General features: G+C 46.8%; 1 protein-coding gene across 1 annotated transcript in view; it reads left to right on the top strand.

Moving 5' to 3' along the window:
• Positions 1–3,118: 3,118 nt before the first annotated feature.
• PTEN (phosphatase and tensin homolog) overlaps positions 3,119–22,125 on the top strand; it is a 108,391-nt gene continuing 89,384 nt past the window's right edge. Inside the window, 1 exon segment of the mRNA XM_040362082.1 lies at positions 3,119–3,923. Coding sequence (XP_040218016.1) covers positions 3,845–3,923 — 79 coding nt within the window. The 5' untranslated portion in view covers positions 3,119–3,844.

Consider the following 22,125-nt stretch of genomic DNA (forward strand, 5'->3'; position numbering starts at 1 on the left):
GAATTTTTATTATCTTTTTTTATTTTACTAGTAATGGTGGCAATCAGCGATTTATTGGGGGACTGCAATATTGTGGCGGACAACCTAGACACTAACTGACACTTTTTAGGGACCAGTGACACTAAGGCCCCGTACACACGAGAGGATCAATCCGCTGAAATTGATCCGCTGACCGGTTTCAGCGGATAGATCCCCTGGTGTGTACAATCCAGCGGATCTGTTTCCGCGGATTTTTGTCCCCGGGGATGGATTTCCAGCGGATAAAAAATTCCTAACATGCTAAGAAATCTATCCGCTGGAATCCATTCCAACGGATTGATCCGCTGGTCTGTACAGACTCACCGGATCAATCCGTCCGAATCCATCCCCCGCATGCGTCGTAATGATTCGACGCATGCGTGGAAGTCCTTATATCACAGCGTCGCGTACGTCGCCGCGTCATCATCGCGGCGACCGTTTCCGCGGATAAATCCTCCCGTGTGTACTAGGCATAAGGCTCCATGCACACATGACGTTCCAAAAAGTCTTTCTGTATGTCGGATTGCTGGCAAGAGAACGTTGCTTTAAAAACGCACGTTTTATAGCGTTTTTAATGCGTGTTTTTAAGCGTCAGCGTTTTTGTTTGTTTTTTAAATGACACCAGCTTACATTCAGCTCTGCAATGTAAAAAAACTATGAACACTGATAAAAGCATGTTAATGAACGTTTATGTGCGTTTTTCAGCGTGCATCGTTTTTTGTGGTCAGAAGAACTGCTATTGAACGTGATTTTAGGGCATTCAGGCAACAGCCCATAAATTCCTCTGCTGATAAACTTCAAAAAACATCCATGTGTGCATTAACATATAGAATAAGAAGAGTTTAAGGGCTGTTAAAAAAAAAATGCCTAATCTCACAAAAATTTTGTTTTATCAAGTGTGCATAATGCCCAATAGAGTTATCAATGCTAATAAAATATGCACTGTCACTGTACTAATAACACTGGCTGGGAAGGGGTTACCATCAGTGGCTATCGAAGGGAAAGATTTGGACAGCCGCACTCCAAAGATTTGCAAGCTGACGCGTTTCACACTGTAGCTCAGTGGTTAATAATAGCTAGTTAGCTATGATTAAGCACTGCGCTACCAGTGTGAAACGCGTCAACTTGCAGCTGTTTTTTGCTGTGACATGTATTTTTTGTGATTTGATTTTACAATAAAAGGAACAATTTCTTGGAGTGCGGCTGTCCAAATCTTTCCCTTCATTTTTGCATTACCATTGCCAGCACCCGTGGCTTTGGATCCAGTGAAAAGGCTCATCAATCACACCTGAGCGGTAAACTCCCAATCAGTGCTGCATATTATTGCCTTCTCATGAGTGACCATCAGTGCAGCCCATCAAGGCAGACTTATCAATGCAGTCTATCTGTGCAGACTTATCAGTGCAGCCTATCAGTGCCCATCAGTGCAGACTTATCAGTGTCCATCAGAGTAGCTTCATCAGTGCCAAAAAGTGCAGACTTATCAGTGCCTCTTCATCACTGCAGCCTATCAGTGCCGCTTCATCAGTGAAGCCTATGGCCCAGATTCTCGTAGAATCGCGCAAAACTGTGCGGGCGTAACATATCTCATTTACGTTACGCCGCCGCAAGTTTTACAGGCATGTGCCTTATTCACAAAGCACTTGCGTGTACAGTTGCGGTGGCGTAGCGTAAATCAAATTAGGCGGGTAGGGGCGTGTAGTATTTAAATTAAGCGCGTTCCCGCGCCGAACGTACTGCACATGCGCCGTCCGTAAAATATCCCAGGGTGCATTGCTCCAAATGACGTCGCAAGGACGTCATTGGTTTCGACGTGAACGTAAATGGCGTCCAGCCCCATTCACGGACAACTTGATCAAACGACATAAATTTTTAAATTTAGACGCGGGAACGACGGCCATACTTTAACATTGGTTGCGCCTCATACAGCAGGGGCAACTTTACGCCGGGCAAACCTAACGTAAACGTTGTAACTTCACTGCGTCAACCGCGCGTACGTTCAGGAAATTAACGTATCTAGCTAATTTGCATACTCGACTGGGAAAACGACGGTGGCGACACCTAGCGGACAAAAAAAATTGCATTTAAGATCCGACGGCGCAACAGCCTTACGCCTGTCGGATCTAATGGATATCTATGCGTAACTGATTCTAAGAATCAGACGCATAGATACGCCGGGCCAGATTAGGACTTACGACGGCGTACATGGCGTTGCGCCGTCGTAAGCCCTTTGAGAATCTGGGCCTATCAGTGCCACTTCTTCAGTGCCCAATAGTGCAGACTTATCAGTACAGCTTATCAGTGCTGCTTCATCAGTGCAGACTTATCAGAGAAGCATATCAGTGCACATCAATGCAACCTGTCAGTGCAGCCCATCAGTGCAGACTTATCAGTGGCGATCAGTGTAGTCTATCAATGCCACTTCATCAGTGCAGCCTATCAGTGCCCATCATTGCACCCTGTCTGTGCCACTTCATCAGTGCCCATCAGTGAATGAGAAAAATTACTTATTTTCAAAGTTTAATAACAAACTAAAAAAAAAAAAAAAGGGAATCACAATTTTCGGTCTTGTTTCGTTTTTAGCAAAAAAAGGAAAAACCCGAGTGATGAATAAATACCATCAAAATAAAACTACCTGTCTAAAAAAAAAAAAAAAAAATAGAAATGTCATTTGGGTACAGCATTGCATGACTGTGCAGTTGTCATTCAAAGTGTGACAGCTCTGAAAGCTGACAATTGGCCTGGGCAGGAAGGGGGGGGGGGGGTAAAGATGACATTTATAATTACAGTGTGACTATTTATCATGTTTATGGTATATGAGGGGAGTGGGGGCATGGTGTGTGGAGAAGCAGGCCTGAGACTTTCCCTCCACATACAGGAGGAAGAAAGGGAAATGAAGTAAAAAAAAAATGACATTTTGTAAAAGTTCCCCACTTCTACACCACGTGACTCTCCCTCCTCAAGGAACGAAAAATAGTCCCCGCTGTGGAAAATATCCTTCCGCCCCCAGCTTCGAATCCCTCCACTTCTACCTGTACTGTTCTCCCCGCCCGCCCCGGAGAAGGCTCCGTCTAGCGGGGGGTGAGGTTCCGCTGATGCCGGCTCGGTGTGAGGTGTTGCAGAGCGGCGTTGACTCGGTGGTGGATGGATGATGTGGCGCGGACTATATTGTGCATGAAGAGGGGGCGGAGGAATCTGTGACAGTAGAGGAGGAGGCGGCGGAGGGATACGCGTTGCCTCTTCGCTGACTCTCGTAGGGAAGCCATGATGGGAGCTTGAGCGTGTGACGGCGGAGACATGAGACGCGGCAGGCGGGTTCCTGCACCGACCACCCCGGTCCCCCTAGCCGTATAGTGACACCCTCCCGGAGAAGGCTTGACACGAAGGGATTAAAGCGCTGGCCATTGCAGGAAGGACCCGCGGATTGACACCCCCCCCCCCTCCTCGGAGGATCACGACACCACCGAGCAGTGGAGAGGAGGGTGGAGGGGATACCCCGGACCTGGACTTGGTTGTCCCGAGTGACGCTCCGTAGAGTGACGGGGCAGTCGGCCCATTGTTGGATATACGGTGACTGAGGTGTACGAGTCGGCCCCCGGACTAGGCCGCATCCCCTCCCCCTTTCCCTTTCCCCCCTCCCCTCTTCCCTCCCGGCCGGACTCTGGCCTCCCCCGGCAGCCCCCGGAGCGGCCGCAGCAGCAGCCGGAGGAGGAGGGGGCGCAGAGGGGAGCCCCAGGAGGCTGACCCCCGATCTGGGCCCATAGCGGGCCCTCACCAACTCTCAGCCCCCCTCTCCTCCTTCTTCCCCACCCCGCGGCTCCCCGACATGACAGCCATCATCAAGGAGTTCGTCAGCAGGAACAAAAGGCGATACCAGGAGGATGGATTCGACTTGGACTTGACCTGTATCCCTTTTTATGTGTGTGCATTTCTATAGGGGGTGGGGGTGTCAGTGCTGGGTTCTGATCTCTATGGGGGGGGTGGGGGTGTCAGTGCTGGGTTCTGATCTCTATGGGGGGGTGTCAGTGCTGGGTTCTGATCTCTATGGGGGGGTGTCAGTGCTGGGTTCTGATCTCTATGGGGGGGGGTCAGTGCTGGGTTCTGATCTCTATGGGGGGGTGTCAGTGCTGGGTTCTGATCTCTATGGGGGGGTGTCAGTGCTGGGTTCTGATCTCTATGGGGGGGTGTCAGTGCTGGGTTCTGATCTCTATGGGGGGGGGGGGGTGTCAGTGCTGGGTTCTGATCTCTATGGGGGGGGGGGGTGTCAGTGCTGGGTTCTGATCTCTATGGGGGGGGGGGTGTCAGTGCTGGGTTCTGATCTCTATGGGGGGGTGTCAGTGCTGGGTTCTGATCTCTATGGGGGGTGTCAGTGCTGGGTTCTGATCTCTATGGGGGGTGTCAGTGCTGGGTTCTGATCTCTATGGGGGGGTGTCAGTGCTGGGTTCTGATCTCTATGGGGGGGTGTCAGTGCTGGGTTCTGATCTCTATGGGGGGGTGTCAGTGCTGGGTTATGATCTCTATGGGGGGGTGTCAGTGCTGGGTTCTGATCTCTATGGGGGGAGTGTCAGTGCTGGGTTCTGATCTCTATGGGGGGGTGTCAGTGCTGGGTTCTGATCTCTATGGGGGGAGTGTCAGTGCTGGGTTCTGATCTTCATGGGGGTGTCAGTGCTGGGTTCTGATCTTCATGGGGGGGATCCCGGGAATGGGGGTGTCAGTGCTGGGTTCTGATCTTCATAGGGGGGATCTCGGGAATGGGGGTGTCAGTGCTGGGTTCTGATCTTCATAGGGGGGATCTCGGGAATGGGGGTGTCAGTGCTGGGTTCTGATCTTCATAGGGGGGATCTCGGGAATGGGGGTGTCAGTGCTGGGTTCTGATCTTCATGGGGGGATCCTGGGAATGGGGTGTCAGTGCTGGGTTCTGATCTTCATGGGGGGGATCCCGGGAATGGGGGTGTCAGTGCTGGGTTCTGATCTTCATAGGGGGGATCCCGGGAATGGGGGTGTCAGTGCTGGGTTCTGATCTTCATAGGGGGGATCTCGGGAATGGGGGTGTCAGTGCTGGGTTCTGATCTTCATGGGGGGATCCTGGGAATGGGGGTGTCAGTGCTGGGTTCTGATCTTCATAGGGGGGATCCTGGGAATGGGGGTGTCAGTGCTGGGTTCTGATCTTCATAGGGGGGATCTCGGGAATGGGGGTGTCAGTGCTGGGTTCTGATCTTCATGGGGGGATCCTGGGAATGGGGGTGTCAGTGCTGGGTTCTGATCTTCATGGGGGGGATCCCGGGAATGGGGGTGTCAGTGCTGGGTTCTGATCTTCATGGGGGGATCCTGGGAATGGGGGTGTCAGTGCTGGGTTCTGATCTTCATGGGGGGATCCTGGGAATGGGGGTGTCAGTGCTGGGTTCTGATCTTCATGGGGGGAGTGTCAGTGCTGGGTTCTGATCTTCATGGGGGTGTCAGTGCTGGGTTCTGATCTTCATGGGGGGATCCTGGGAATGGGGGTGTCAGTGCTGGGTTCTGATCTTCATGGGGGGATCCTGGGATTGGGGGTGTCAGTGCTGGGTTCTGATCTTCATGGGGGGAGTGTCAGTGCTGGGTTCTGATCTTCATGGGGGGAGTGTCAGTGCTGGGTTCTGATCTTCATGGGGGTGTCAGTGCTGGGTTCTGATCTTCATGGGGGGATCCTGGGAATGGGGGTGTCAGTGCTGGGTTCTGATCTTCATGGGGGGATCCTGGGAATGGGGGTGTCAGTGCTGGGTTCTGATCTTCATGGGGGGAGTGTCAGTGCTGGGTTCTGATCTTCATGGGGGTGTCAGTGCTGGGTTCTGATCTTCATGGGGGGATCCTGGGAATGGGGGTGTCAGTGCTGGGTTCTGATCTTCATGGGGGGATCCTGGGAATGGGGGTGTCAGTGCTGGGTTCTGATCTTCATGGGGGGAGTGTCAGTGCTGGGTTCTGATCTTCATGGGGGGAGTGTCAGTGCTGGGTTCTGATCTTCATGGGGGGAGTGTCAGTGCTGGGTTCTGATCTTCATGGGGGGAGTGTCAGTGCTGGGTTCTGATCTTTATGGGGGGATCCCGGGAATGGGGGTGTCTGTGCTGGGTTCTGATCTTTATGGGGGATCCCAGGAATGGGGGTGTCGGTGCTGGGTTCTGATCTTTATGGGGGGATCCCAGGAATGGGGGTGTCTGTGCTGGGTTCTGATCTTTATGGGGGGATCCCAGGAATGGGGGTGTCTGTGCTGGGTTCTGATCTTTATGGGGGGATCCCAGGAATGGGGGTGTCAGTGCTGGGTTCTGATCTTCATGGGGGGGATCTCGGGAATGGGGATGTCAGTGCTGGGTTCTGATCTTCATGGGGGATCCTGGGAATGGGGGTGTCAGTGCTGGGTTGTGATCTTCATGGGGGTGTCAGTGCTGGGTTGTGATCTTCATGGGGGGGATCCTGGGAATGGGGTGTCAGTGCTGGGTTCTGATCGTCATGGGGGTGTCCATGCTGGGTTCTGATTTCTGTGGGGGGAGGGATCCTGGAAATGGAGGTGTCAGTGCCGGGTTATGATCTTTATGGCGGGATCTCGTGAATGGGGGGTGTTAGTGCTGGGTACTGATCTTCATGGGGCAGGGATCCCAGGAATGGGGGGTGTCGGTGCTGGGTTCTGAGCCATATGGGGGTGTCAGTGCTGGGTTCTGAGCCATATGGGGGTGTCAGTGCTGCATTCTGATCTTCATGGGGGGGGTGGATCCCAGGAATGGTGGTGTCAGTGCTGGGTTCTGAGCTTTGGGGGGGGGGGGAATCCCGGTAATGGAGGGTGTCAGTGCTGGGTTGTGATCTTTATGGGGGGATCCTGGTAATGGGGGTGTCAGTGCTGGGTACTGATCTTCATGGGGGGTGTCAGTGCTGGGTTGTGATCTTTATGGGGGGATCCTGGGAATGGGGGTGTCAGTGCTGGGTACTGATCTTCATGGGGGGTGTCAGTGCTGGGTTCTGATCTTTATGGGGGGTGCCTGACATAGACAGGTTAGGGTGTCACTAGGTGGGTTGTCATTCATTGAAGTTTCCATAGAAAGTGATGTCAGTGGGCTCCATGTTGGGATTGGCTGCAAGTCTCCTGATGTCAGTGCTTATATACAAGGCCGAGGCCGGGTGCTCAGGTGTGCAGATTTCGGGTGAACTGGTCATCTTTACCTGGGGTGCCTCCAGAGGCTTCAGCTGATTTCCCTCCATTGGTGCAACAATGTTGCTTGCCAGAACAAGCAGCATGACACTCATCAGTCTCCTAGCTGTTTTGTAAGGTTGTCTTTGTGACCTCCAGTGAAAGGAGGGGGATAATTTTTCCCACTGACCATCATTGTCTGGGGGATTCTTCTCACTGATCTTCACTGTAATGGGAGTGTTCTTCCCACTCATCCCTGGTAAATTGAGTTGTAGAAAAGCTTTCCCGAAACCGAAACATGATTTTAAGTTTGAGAGGTGCTGATCTAAACTATATTGATATTTAATTTGTTAAAAACTGTGTATCTGAAACTATTACCATAAGATGTTTATGAAAATACTATTTCATTTTTATTTTTATCCCTTTTTTCTATCCTTGTTTGCAACACAGTACTGTTTGATTTCCTTTGGCCCTTTTCAGCCACTTCCGGTCTTAATGCCCACATTTTGGGTGCAAATGATTACTCGGGACTAACTGCCTGTCAGGTGACATTGGTGGATCATGGCAGTGTAATGTTTGGTAATTCCGCATGAAGAATCAACAGGGTGTGCAGGTGACAGCGCATGAACACAATTGGAAGACAGTTGTTGCCTGTAACAGGAAGTGGCTGAAGAAGGGCCTTCATGGTGGTGTCACCAGGTATACCTCTTATATGTGATTCAGATTTAAAAAGACTAAAATCTTTTGAATATCATTAACATGTTTAGGCTTACTTGAAATTTTAGTAATTGGTTTTTGATTTACCCTAATGCCAAAAGGTTGTGCAGTTGAACATAAGGCGATCCGCCCACATCAGCGCAAGGCTGAACACAAGGGCACGTAGAAAACTGTTGTTTCTTAGTGCCCAGTTAACACCACAACATTGCTTTGAGGTGTAGTGCGCTGTATAAAAAATACCTGTAATTTTACTCAGCGCAACTTGTCGCATTACACTGCATTAAAGGGGTGGTTCCCCCTAAAACACATTGCTAACAATAATTCGTAAGACCCGTTACACTGCGGGTAGGCTGGCTTTTTTTTTTTTTTTTTTTTTTTTTTATAAGTACATACCGAGATCTCCCCGTCTCGTCCCTTGTCGGTGGGCGTTCCTCGGACGGGCGCGTACGTGACGTCACGACTTTCCGAAAGAAGCCGAACGTCGCTGCGCATGCGCCGTATAGAGCCGACTCTATACGGCGCCTGCGCAATGACGTTCGGCTTCTGTCGGAAAGTCGTGACGTCACGTATGCGCCCGTCCAAGGAACGTCAATCAAATAGGAACGCCCACCGCCAAGGGACGAGACGCCGAGATCTCGGTATGTACGAAAAAAAAAAAAAAAAAAGCCAGCCTACCCGCAGTGTAACGGGTCTTACGAATCTATTGTTAGCAATGTGTTTTAGGGGGAACCACCGCTTTAATGGACTTGAAGTATCCGTGTGTGTGTGTGTGTGTGTGTGTGTGTGTGTTTTTTTTTTTATACAGTGCAATGCGTTGTAAAGAAAAAAAGCACCATACCACCCCTACACTAGCGCATTTGCTTGGAGATTGGTGTGAATGAGGCCTTTGTTTCTTGGGTTATATAATCTCATGATTGCGCCGATAACCATGTTTTATACAAACCTTTAATATAATTTTCTACATTTTCTTTAGATTTGCTTCCTAGAAAAAGATAATTTTTGAGGCACTTGTAGCAGAAGACAACATAGACTGCTGCCGAGTACTACATTTTTTAAATGTTGTAAAAAAAAGTTTTGGGTAGCATGGCAAGGTTAAAATGATTTTGTTAGGTATGGTTAACATTCTGCAGTTGGTACCATCTACCATTGAGGTTTACCTTTCTAGTACTGCAGTTGGTAATATTTTGTATTTTATAAAATGGTTGTGCCATACATGATCTAAGCTTGAATATTAATGGGTTATTTTAGGATGCTGTCAATTCTTTTGTAATGCAATCAGCATGTAGGGTGCCATTGCTTTCTTAGAGAGGCTTGAATGTCGAATGATTGTATCTTATGGGTATGACTAATGCTGTTTTTTCTGGTGGTCTAGTGATGGGCTAGAAATAGGCGCTGAAAGGCACCCTCCCCCCCTCCGGTGTCACATTTGACACCTTTCAGGGGGGAGGGGGGTGCAGATACCTGTCTAAAGAGAGGTATTTGCACCCACTTCCGGCCACCCGTCACGGGCAAAAGACGGGTTTTTCCTGACTTCCCGTCTGTCCCCCGTTGTGTGCTGGGAACACTCGGCTCCCAGCACACAGCGTGTGAGCCAATCGGCAGGCACAGCGCGACTCGCGCATGTGCCGTAGGGAACCGGGGAGTGAAGCCGGAGCGCTTCACTTCCTGGTTCCCTCACTGTGGATGGAGGGGGGAGTAGTTTTTTGTATAATTTTTCAATCGAGGGAACAAACATTTTAGCATTGCAGGACAGTCTTAAAATGAAGCTGTGATGATCTTTGTTGTGGTTCATTAAGTTTTTTTTTTTTTTTGTGTATTGGGAAATATGACACGGAATTGTGTTGGTTCAAATAGGGTGGTAAGTGACCACTGTACAGTTTGCCAGTGTATTACATTCTGATGAGTACTTCTGTACAGGTGACAGTGGCTTCTGACAGATTCAGATGTACTAGTTAGTAGGACATTTTTGAAATGGCATCACAAGATTGTTCATACAAAGTAAGTTGGACAGAACTAATATCAGTATTGACTGATCAACATGGGTCTTTGCTCCTTTCCTTGTGGTATAGCTTTCTGAATCTGCATACATAGGCGGTCCATGTTACTTGTTCAATCTCATGCTGTGTTCAGTCCACTGAAGATTGATCTGGGTCATCAGCTGAACGTGGAGCCCTCCACTGTGTATGTAGTTCTGATCATGGTCCTAGGTCATTACTTGCAGTCATATTTTTTTGTTCACTTGCCCTAGTTTGTAGTGTTATCTGTTCTATTTTTACTTTAGGAGTTGACTAGGCAGATATATAGATATATAGATAGATAGAGATATATATATATATATATATATATATATATATATATATATATATATATATATATATATATATATATATATATATATATATTGTGTGTGTATATATAGGTTAACTTATCATACACCCTATGGGTATAACCCCTCTCTCTGCATCTCGCCGATCAGTTTTTTTTTTTCTGCCTAGTTTCAGGAGAAGACATGGCTCCCTTCAGGCCCATGGCTTGAAGGCTGTTCAAGATTCGGGATTTTTATTTTTTATTTTTCCTGCGATCTTCGATCAACTGCTGGGCAACAGGCTGGATCCTAGATCCTTGTATTCTTCCCAGTTTCGGCCATCGAGCGTGTGTTGAACGTAGCTGCGCGCTGGCTCGTCCACGACATGCCCATCGCTCTATGGGTGGCCGGTGAGCTATGCGCTCCAGGGCTTGCATAAAGACCAGTATACAGGGCCGAGTTGCAGTAGCCTGGCCGACAGTCATCTCCGTTACCATGCGGAAGATGTACTGTCCAGGATGCTCCAGCATAAAACTACATGAGGGTAAGTACTACTACCTTGCTTCGGCAAGAAAACGGAGAGGTGAGTAAAGGGCTCTATAAGTTTCTTAAAGAAATTGACCTCGCCCCCCATAGTGGACCCTCCTGTGTCCAGACTAAACAAGCTTACCACCCTTCCAGTGGAGGGGGCTCCTGTCTTCAAGGACCCGGCGGACAAGAAGGCAGAGTCGATATCCTGTAACCTATACACTGTAGTAGGTTCAGCGGTACACTATTCCTCTGCTGGCCAGTTACGCCGTCTACTGTGGTTGAAGTATTGGTCGGCGGACCAAGCTTCCAAGAAGGCCCTAATGGACCTGCCTTTTAAAGCCGATGGACTCTTTGGAGCTTGCCTGGATGACATTATTAAGGATGCCACAGGAGGTAAGAGCACCTTGCTCCCACAGACCTATAAGGGGAAGCAGCCACGTCGGCGACAGGGGCCCTTCTTTACCGCACCCAATCATTTTTTTTCGCCAGCGCTGCGGGAAGAAAACCACAGGCCAATAAAGCGCCTGTTTAGGGACAGAGATGGTCCCTGGTTTCGCAAACCCAACAAACCCGTTGACCACGTCCGCATGAAGGTGCGCCCCCACCCATCCCTCGGGTGGGGGGATGAATTTGCGACCCGGTGGACATCTCGGGTTCCCGACCGGTGGGTTCGCGAGGTAGTCTCATCGGGGTAAGATAGAGCTCCTATCTTGCCCACCAAACAGATGTTTTCCCTCCAACCTCCAGCTACTACCGGCTCGTCGGAAAGCCCTAGATGGGGCAGTTCAAGACCAGCTGGAACGCAGGGTGGTTTTTCCCGTCCCAGTACAGGATCGGTTTCAGGGGTTTTACTCTAATCTGTTCATTGTACCAAAGAAGGAGGGCGTTCGTCCTATCCTTGACCTCAGGGCTCTCAATTGCTTTGTGAAGGTACAAGCATTCCGGATGGCATCAATCTGCTCTGTCGTTACTACCCTCCAGCCGGGGGACTTTCTGGCATCCTTGGACATCAGGCATGCCTATCTACATGTCCCCATATGCACAAAGCATCAGAAACGTCTATGCTTCGTGGTCTGGGAAGACCACTATCAGTTTGTGGCTCTCCCCTTTGGCCTGGCATCGGCACCAAGGTGCTTGCCCCAATTTTCGCCCTACTAAGACAACGTGGCATTGTTATCGTGGGCTACTTGGACGACCTGCTTCTGAGGGTTCCTTCAGCCTCAGAATTGGAGGAGGGCGTGTCTATAACATGTCAGACCCTCAGACATTTTGGGTGTCTTCTGATCATTCAGAAATCAGTAATGATACAGACTTAAGGCCAAGTGTATCTGGGATTGATCCTGGAATCCTCAGAGGCAAGGGTGTTCTTCCCTGTGGAAAAATTGCAGACCCTTCGGACTGCGGTGCGGCAGTTGACGTCCCAGAAATGGTCATCACTCCGTTTCTGCATGCGAGTCCTGGGCCTCATGGTGGCCTCCTTCGAGGCGGTACCATATGCGCAATCTCACACGCGAGTATTACAGAAGGAAATTCTGTCCAGATGGGACAAGTGCCCATCATCCCTGGATTATCAGATCCGGGTTAGCCACCTGATTATTGCACTTCTGTCCGGGAAGTCGTTCGTTCCTTATCACTGGACAGTCATTACGATGGATGCCAGCCTTATCGGGTGGGGGGGGTCCAGTCGACCCAGGGTCGCTGGTTCCCGGAGGATTCCCACCTGCCAATCAATGTCCTGGAACTTTGGGCGATCAGGCTGTGCCTCGTCGCATGGTCTCCTACAGGGGCATCCAGTCAGGATCCAGTCGGACAACTCCACGGCGGTGGCATATGTCAACCATCAAGGAGGAACAAGAAGCTCGGCTGCAGTGTCAGAAGCCGCGCACATTCTAAGGTGGGCAGAAAGGAGCATACCAGCACTGTCGGCCATATACATTCCGGGTGTGGAAAACTGGCAGGCGGACTACCTGAGTCGCCAGTCGTTGGACCAAGGAGAATGGTCTCTGCACCCGGAGGTGTTTCAGCTCCTTTGCCAGAGATGGGGCATGCCAGATGTAGATCTCCTGGCGTCTCGACTCAATAGGAAGGTTTTGAGGTTTGTGGCCAGGTCGAAGGACCCATGGGCAGACGCCACAGATGCGTTAGTGGCGCCGTGGAGTCAGTATTGGCTGACTATGCCTTCCCTCCTCTAAAGCCCCTGCCTCTTCTACTTCGCAGAGTAGAGGCAGAAGGGATTGCAATGATCCTATTTGCCCGGCGCACTTGGTACGCCAATCTAGTGCGGCTAGTAGCAGACGTCCCTTGGCGTTTACCGCAGAGAAAGGACCTGTTGTCACAAGGTCCCATACTGCATCCTACTTTACAGTCGCTGGCTTTAACGGCATGGCCATTGGAAGTGAAGTACTAAGAGACCGGGGCCTATCGGATTCAGTAATTTCTACCATTAGAAGGGCTAGGAAGTTATCCTCTAGGAGGATTTACTATCGCACCTGGAGGGCTTACTTAGCGAAGAGATGAGGTGAAATCCACTGACTTATTTTGTGTCCAGGATACTGCTGTTCCTACAGTGCGGGGTGGACCAAAGTCACGTCAGTTAGACGAGTCTCTGAGCTGGCCGCCTTATGTAGGGCTCCCTACCTAATTTTCCACAAGGATAAGGTGGTGCTGCGTCCGCAGCCATATTTTCTACCTAAGGTCGTCTCGGCCTTCTATCTCAATAAGGACATAGTACTTCCATCCTTGTGTCCTAACCCGTCGCACCCTAGGGAGACAGCGGTGCATTCCTTGGACGTTGTCCGAGGCCTGAGAGTATATTTAGCTGCCACTGCTCCGTTCTGGAGGTCAGACTCGCTGTTTGTTTTGTTGGCTGGGCCCAAGAAGGTCCTAGCGGTCTCATCGGCCACCATCTCTAGGTGGATCCGACAGACAATAATTCAGGCTTACGCCATAAGGGGTTGGCTCCCCCCTTTCCTATGACGGCGCATTCGACCAGGGCAATAGGTGCCTCCTGGGCTTTCTGACATCAAGCTTCTGTTTCCCAGGTGTGTAAGGCGGTGACTTGGTCGTCTGCTCACACTTTCACCAAATTCTATAAGGTTGATGTGAGTGCATCTTCGAATGCTTCTTTCGGACGCAAAGTTTTGCAGGCGGCTGTTTAGAGTTGCAACTCCTCAGTGGAGGAGCTCTGTTGTTTTGGGGTGAAGTTACATTTTTTGCTGTTCCCAGGATTTTATGCTCACCGTAAAATCTTTCTCCGAGTTCATGCACGGACACAGCACCCTCCCCTCCTTTTTATGTTTGTACTACTTTTTGACAAACTGATCTGCAAGAGAGAGGGGTTATACCCAGAGCGCCCACTCCCTGGGCGGGGCTATAGGGTTTATGATAAGTTAACCTTTTTATATATAAGTTTCTGCCTAGTCAACTCCTAAGGAAGGCTAATGCCCATTAAGGCTGTGTCCGTCCATGAACTCGGAGAAAGAGATTTTACGGTGAGCATAAAATCCTATTTTTTTTTTTTGTAGTCGAAGACGCATATTTCTTCAATTTAGGAAGAAAATCAATTTTCTTATTTTCTTTTGATTGCTGATGTACTTTCCATACATTTACCATTTTTTGTGTGTAAGCACGTGGCTTTGAGTAATGACTTTGAATTCATTAGGCAATATTTCTCACAGAAACAGATTAGAATGTAGAACTAGTTTTAATATTATTGTGCTAAAATGGCAAATGTTGCTAAGTGACAGCCCTGTCGTTCAAACAGGAAATGTCTGAATGGCAGTAATGAAGGCCGGCTCAGTCACACAAATGTCTCTGTATGTATATCATAATTTTTATATGCAAGCTGGGCACATTTCTGCAGCCAGATTCCTAGGACCTTCATATTGACAAATGCTTTCTATTGCCAGGCTAATGGTTTCTAAAAATGTTCTACACCTTTGGTATAATGCACCCTTGGTCATAGAAATGTTTACAGTATAAACCTTATCCCTTTTCAGTGCAAGTTGCCACTTGATGGTTTTTACTATAGTGGGACAATGGTACAGTACTTGTACTTTCTGAACAGGTATTTTGTGTGTCTAGAAATTGGTTGTGGAGCGGTTTGTGCCTTGCAGTATTGATTATGGCAAGGTTTAATGTATGTTATGTGTTGCTGGATGACTGCTTAGCAGTTTTGAAAATTTCATTCATTGACTTGACCACGCATGTCAAGCTCAAACATGACAGGGTTCCAGTGAACTGCATGTGTTAAAGTAGTTGATGTGAGAAGTCACTTAACCTGGCTTTATATGTCTGCAACAGATTTAGCACTTAAATCAAACAAATTTACACTCTAGTCTAAACACATAGTCATGGGCAGGTCGTAGTACTACTTTAGACCAGTAGAGGGACAAATTAATTAATTAGTCTTGTGTTGAATCTGTTCCACTACTTCTGTTTAGCATTCACTTCCAGGTCAACAAAATTGATAAATGTCCAATAGGAAATCCTAATTTTTGTTTTCTGCATAATTATTTCAGGAGAGTGACTTTTGAAAGGCTAAGACCAGGCAGGCTTCTAACATTTTCAGCATGAGGCCTGCAGTGGCAGTTTTATCTGATCTTCTGCTCCCCCAGTAGACGGCACTCCCCTTAAGGCCTCGTACAGACGAGCTGATCTGTCCGATAAACGGTCCGCGGACCGTTTTCATCGGACATGTCCGCTGGGATCATTTGGTCTGATGGCTGTACACACCATCAGACCAAATTTCCCACGGACAGACAACGCGGTGGCGGCGACGATGACACGTCGACGTGCGCCAACCCGGAAGTTCAATGCTTCCACGCATGCGTCGAATCACTTCGACGTCATGCGCGGGTTCTCGGACCAGCGGACATGTCCGATGAGTCATACTGACCATCGGACTTGTCCGGCGGACATGGTTCCAGCGGACATGTTTCTTAGCATGCTAAGAAACATTTGTCCGCTGGAAACCTGTCCGGTCGGCCGGAAAAAATTGTCCGGTCGGCCCTACACACGACCGAACATGTCCGCGGAAACTGGTCCGCCGGACCAGTTTCAGCGGACATGTTCGGTCGTGTGTACAAGGCCTAAGTCTGGCAGTGGACTTATCCGAGGCATCCTCATTGGCAGAGTAGGGCTATAGACTCTCTCTGGTCTTGCTGTTAGGATTCCAGAGGGAGGTGTTTCAGAAGCTGCGGGGAGGAGTGGAGGACAGGTAGTTATTTTTTTTTATTGTTCACCTAGACATAAACATGCCCCACTGTAAGGGCTAATTTGTCCGGAGTGGGGCTTTAACTGCTCAAAACTCTGCAGCTGTTTGCTTTTGGTAATCTATTTAACAAAGGTTTAAGGTAAAAACCTCCTTTGCTTTTATTGTAAATCTAAGAAAACAAATTATCCTGTTCGATTAAAGCATTTTATACAGCGCTTGTGCTGTGTCATTTGGCCCCATCTAACACCTAAAAAAAAAACCTGGCTGATCCTGTCAGTTTCTACCCTCCCCTATGTAAACTGACCACAGTGTATCATGGATACTGTGGTAAGTTTATGTGCCTCTGTCATCCACAGCTTTCCTGTCCTTTATCTCTCCCCCCTCCCTCCCTGCCTGTTGGCTCCTGTCAGGGCCCGCTGCTGAAATAACATGTCTTACTTTATATAACCCACTCTGTTTCCTAAGGATATGCCCCCCCTATGTGTATATAAAAAAAATATGCCGTATATACCTTATTTCTGAGTGTTGATCATCGGTCACGTGACCCACCACCTCTCTCCTCTAGACTGACGTCAGTGGTGGATTCTCGGCCCCTCTCGCTGAATCTGTCAGACGGGGGAGGAGAGAGGCATAAGTTTTATATACAGCATTTTTTTTTTTTTTTTTTTTTTTTATAAAACACACACATGGGGACATATCCTTAGGAGACAGAGCGGATTATATAAAGTAAGACGTGGGTTAACAAACACTTTAAAGGGGTTGTAAAGGTTTTTTTTTTTTTTTTTTTCTAAATGGGTTCCTTTTTAAGCTAGTGCATTGTTGGTTCACTTACCTTTTCCTTGGATTTCCCTTCTAAATGCGAGCAGGCAAAACATTTTTGAGCACGCGAACACCGTTAAAGTCTATGGGACACGAACATGAAAAATCAAAAGTGCTAATTTTAAAGGCTAATATGCAAGTTATTGTCATAAAAAGTGTTTGGGGACCCAGGTCCTGCCCCAGGGGACATGTATCAATGTAAAAAAAAGTTTTAAAAACGGCTGTTTTTTTCAGGTGCAGTGATTTTAATATTTTAATAATGCTCAAAGTGAAACGATGAAAGTGAAATATTCCTTTAAATTTTGTACCTGGGGGTGGAAAAAACATTTAAAACTACTTGGGGTTATAATGAATTGCCGGGTCCCTGCAATACAGATAAAAGTAATTGAAAAAAAACAGCATGGGTTCTCCCCTCAGTCAATCACCAGGCCCTTTTGGGTCTGGTATGAATATTAAGGGGAACCCCGAACCAAAAAAGCGTGGGTGTCCCCCCCAAATTCCATATCGGGCTCTTCAGGTCTGGTATGGATATGAAGGGGAACCTGCGCCATTTAAAAAAAAATGCCGTGGGGTTCCCCCCAAAAATCCACACCAGAGCCTTATCTGAGCACGCGAGAGAGCACCCTCCCCTCCTGAACCATACCAGGCCACATGCCCGCAACATGGGGAGGATGTCCCCATGTTGATGGGGACAAGGGCCTCATCCCCACAACCCTTGCCCGGTGGTTGTGGGAGTCTGCGGAATCTAGAAGCCCCCTTTAACAAAGGGGAACTCCAGTTCCTGCCTCCCCTATGTGAATTGGTAACCGGGTACATTGTACCCCTACCATTTCACAAAAAAGTGTCACAATGTCAAAAACCACAGGAGACAGCTTGGGATAAGTCCTTTTATTAAAAGTAAAAAATAAAAAAAAATGGTTCCAATGATGTAATCCAGTCTCGAGTGATCCGGAAAAAACATGTTTGAACACCTCCCCGCCCTCAGCTATAAAAGAACTGTAACACCAAGCGAGCGTCATACGGTCGGGCTCCTCCTATGAGGCGGCATCGTTCGTAGCGTCTTTTTTTTTTTTTTTTTGATCGCTCGAGACCAGTATTAAATAGTTTGAACCATTTTTTTATTTTTAATAAAGGACTTGTCCCAAACTGTCACCTGTGTTTTTTTTATTTTATATTTTGACACTTTTTTATTTTTTTTGTGAAATGGTAGGGGTTACTAATTCACATGGGGGGTGCCGGGACAGAGTTCCCCTTTGTTAAAGGGGGCTTCCAGATTCCGATAAGCCCCCCACCCTCAGACCCCCACAACCACCGGGCCTGGTACGGTTCAGGAGGGGGGGTGCTCTCTCGTCTGTCCCCCCCCGCCCCTCTTTTCCTGCGGCCTTCCAGGTTGCGTGCTCGGATTAAGGGTCTGGTGTGGATTTTTGGGGGGAACCCCACGCCATTAAAAAAAAAAAAATAGCGCAGGGTTCCCCTTAATATTCATACCAGACCTGAAGGGCCTGATATGGAATTTGGGGGGTCCCCTTGCATTTTTTATTTTGGTCGGGTTCCCCTTAATATTAATACCAGGCCCAAAGGGTAATGGACTAAAGGGGGGAAACCGTGCTGTGTTTTTTTTTTTTTTCTTCAATGATTTTTATCTGTATTACCGGGACTCGACAATTCATTGTAGCCGCGACTAGTTTTGAATGACTTCTTTTTTCCTTTAGGCCGGAATCACACTAGTGCGTTGCTTTTTTGAGCTGCGTTGTCGTTGCAGATTTCTCTAGAGGGTGTTCTGCAGATCAACTGCGGTTTAGCTGCAGATCAGGTGCGAATTTGGAGACCTGGGAGAACTTCCGGGTGAGAGGAGAGTGGGGGAGAATTTTATTGAGCTGAATGAGAGAAACTCCTGCAGAGAACTGAACACATGTGCGAATTAGATGCGTACCCATAGAAGATAATGGGACTGAATTCGCACCTGAGCCGCACCGCAAGACATAAAAACCGCATGCGGTTTGGAGGCAATACGCAGTGCGAATGCATCGCACATATGTGAACCAGCCTCATTGAAAACAATGTATTTTGAAATGTCCTGCGAATTAGATGCGGTTTAAACCGCACTCAATTCGCATAGGTGTGAACCTAGCCTTAGAAATGTCATTTTGTGCAGGGACTTCTCTAAGCATTGGAAGCATGCGCTATTTTACAGGCATATTATGCACACCCTCCAGGTATGAAATTTAAAGGAATATTTCACTTTTGTTTCACTTTATTAAAATTATTAACTTTATTAAAATCACTGCTCCCAAAAAAACTTCAATTTTTAAAACTTTTTTTTGCATTGATACATGTCCCCTGGGGCAGGACCCGGGTCCCCAAACACTTTTTATGACAACTTGCATATTAACGTTTTAAAATTAGCACTTTTAAATTCTCCCATAGACTTTTAAAGGGTGTTCTGCGGCTTTTCGAATTTGCCGCGAACACACCAAATTGTTCGCTGTTCGGCGAACAGGCAATGTTCGAGTTGAACTCCCATGAACAGCCCATCCCTACTCCTCAGTAAGCTGTTCTGGCTGACTAACTCCCAGCCAGAACAGCTCAGATAATGGGGGCAAGTTCACTGAGGAGAAACAGGAAGTGAGAGATTCAGACAAAGGGAAAAAAAAAATTTAGAAGGGAAATCGAAGGAAAGGGTAAGTGAACCAACAATGAACCTTTACAACCCCTTTAATGCATTCACGGCATTAAGTTTAAAAAATGTCCCAGTATATACAATACTCTGTCATTCCTACCCGTGTCACTGCTGTTAGGACCCTTGTTGATTTGCATTGTTCTTGGAACTTCTGGTTGGTTGAGGAGTGTAAGGGGTGATAAGTTCCTTCAGCTGTCTGTTGGGAACAGGGGTGTGCCTTTCTGGTACTGTGCATTTCAATTGATGGATACAGCCCTAGTAGTGTCGCCTTAAAAGCCACCTAGCTAAAAGACACCTGCAACATAGAGGGGGGAAAAGGAGCCAGGGTTTGAGGACCAGCGAGACACCAAAGGTTTATTTTAAAGGAAGCATACTATGCATATATTATGTAACTCTGGACTTCCGTAACTGAAATGTAAAAAAGGACATGTCACTTTAAAAAAAAAAAAAATTCCCAGCATCCATTTAACATGAGAACTATCTTATTTACAGTTGTTCTAAAAAAAAGTCTACATATCTCTGTAAAAATTACAGGTTTTTGAGATGTAAAAAAAATAATCAGACCAAGATTGATCACGTCAGAATTTTTTGTGACCTGAAAGTTGTGCAAATCGATAAAAAAAAATAAAAAAAAAAGGTAGTTTAGTGGTGAAAAAAATTAAATGTGGTTGCATAGGTGTACTTGTGTCTTTATAATTAGGGATGTGGCTGTGGTCAGAATTACCCAATCGCATTCAAACTTTAGTGCGTTTGGCTGAATCTGATTGCATGGGTGTGAACACCCATGTGATCCTGCAAAAGTGTATATACCTTATTTTTTTTCCTGCGGTGTGATTTGAACAGAAATGCAGTGTGATGTGATTCATGTCCGAATTGCATGTGTTTTCCTACACAACATGAGAAGCCTTTTCTTACTGAGAAAAGCATACAAACCCAGCTATATTTTTCCAAAACTTGAATGAAGTCTGCCAATGGCATGTGGTAAAATCTGTTATCACCAGAAACTTACTATACCCACAGTGAAGCATGGTGGTGGCAGCATAATGCTTTGGGATTGTATATATATTTTTGTTGATTTGATTTTGTTGAAATCCAATTGTGTGTACGAGGCTTTAGGCTGATCAATTCTATTCCTGCCTCAGTTTACTTTTGGATGTAATTTTGTTGAGCTGGGTATTGCTTGCAGGGCCACCCATGACTCAAATTGTGTCAGATTCAGCTGCAATTGTTTTAAATTCAAGCCCTCTGTGGGGGCTTTAAAGCTGAATATAAATACAGTGGTCTGTGCCCGTGGTGGCAGATTTTGGGTTTGGGCATGGTAGAATTGCCATGATAACGCTTACATTTAAAGCGGATATGCTGATTTTAAGAGCTGCACGATTAATCGTCAAGAATCGTTATCGCAATCTTTTTCCCGTTGCGGTTCTTGACACAGGGTTTCAGGATCTTAGACATGAAAAGAATTTTCTCTCTGCACTTTGGTATGCAAAGAATTTCCTGTCTGCTCTCAGGCAAAAGTCAAAGTCTGGGCAGCCTGCCAATTTTTGATTGGTGGAAAGTTAAGTCTAAACATTGTATCGCATCAAAGGAATAAACTTCTGTATGTAAATTAGGGAACGTTTAACCACTTAAACACCAAACCTTTTTCTGACCGCTCTTTTCAAGTTAAAATCATTATTATTTTTTGCTAGAAAATTACTTGGAACCCCAAAACTATATATATACAATATATATAATTTTTTTTTTAGTAGAGACCCTAAAGAATAAAATGGCGGTTGTTGCAATATTTTATGTTGCACTGTATTTGTGCAGAAGTCTTTTTTAAATGCAATTAACAAAAAACTAGCCAGTAAAGTTAGCCCATTTTTTTTTTTTTTTTTTTAGTATAAATGTAAAATATTTTATGCCGTGAGAATCGTGATCTTCATTCTAAGCAAAAAATCGTGATTCTCATTTTGGCCAGAATCGTGCAGCTCTACTTGCAGCTTTGAGCTTGTTTAACCACTTAACCCCCGGACCATATTGCTGCCCAAAGACCAGAGTACTTTTTGCGATTCGGGACTGCGTCGCTTTAACAGACAATTGCGCGGTCGTGCGACGTGGCTCCCAAACAATATTGGCGTCCTTTTTTTCCCACAAATAGAGCTTTCTTTTGGTGGTATTTGATCACCTCTGCGTTTTTTATTTTTTGCGCTATAAACAAAAATAGAGAGACAATTTTGAAAAAAATTAATATTTTTTACTTTTTGATATAATAAATATCCCCCAAAAATATCTAAAAAAAACATTTTTTTTCCTCAGTTTAGGCCGATACGTATTCTTCTACCTATTTTTCGTTAAAAAAAATCGCAATAAGCGTTTATTGATTGGTTTGCGCAAAAGTTATAGCGTTTACAAAATAGGGGGTATTTTTGTCATTTTTATTAATATATTTTTTTTACTAGTAATGGCGGCGATGAGCGATTTTTTTTTTTTTTTTTTTTTTTTTTTTCTTCGGTATTGCGACATTATGGCGGACACTTCGGACACTTTTGACACATTTTTGGGACCATTGGCATTTTTATAGCGGTCAGTGCTATAAAAATGCATTGGATTACTATAAAAATGCCACTGGCAGTGAAGGGGTTAACACTAGGGGGCGGGGAAGGGGTTAAGTATGCCTGGGTGTGTTCTTACTGTGGGAGGGG

Source organism: Rana temporaria, chromosome 8, assembly GCF_905171775.1.
Source record: "Rana temporaria chromosome 8, aRanTem1.1, whole genome shotgun sequence".
Taxonomy (NCBI): domain Eukaryota; kingdom Metazoa; phylum Chordata; class Amphibia; order Anura; family Ranidae; genus Rana; species Rana temporaria.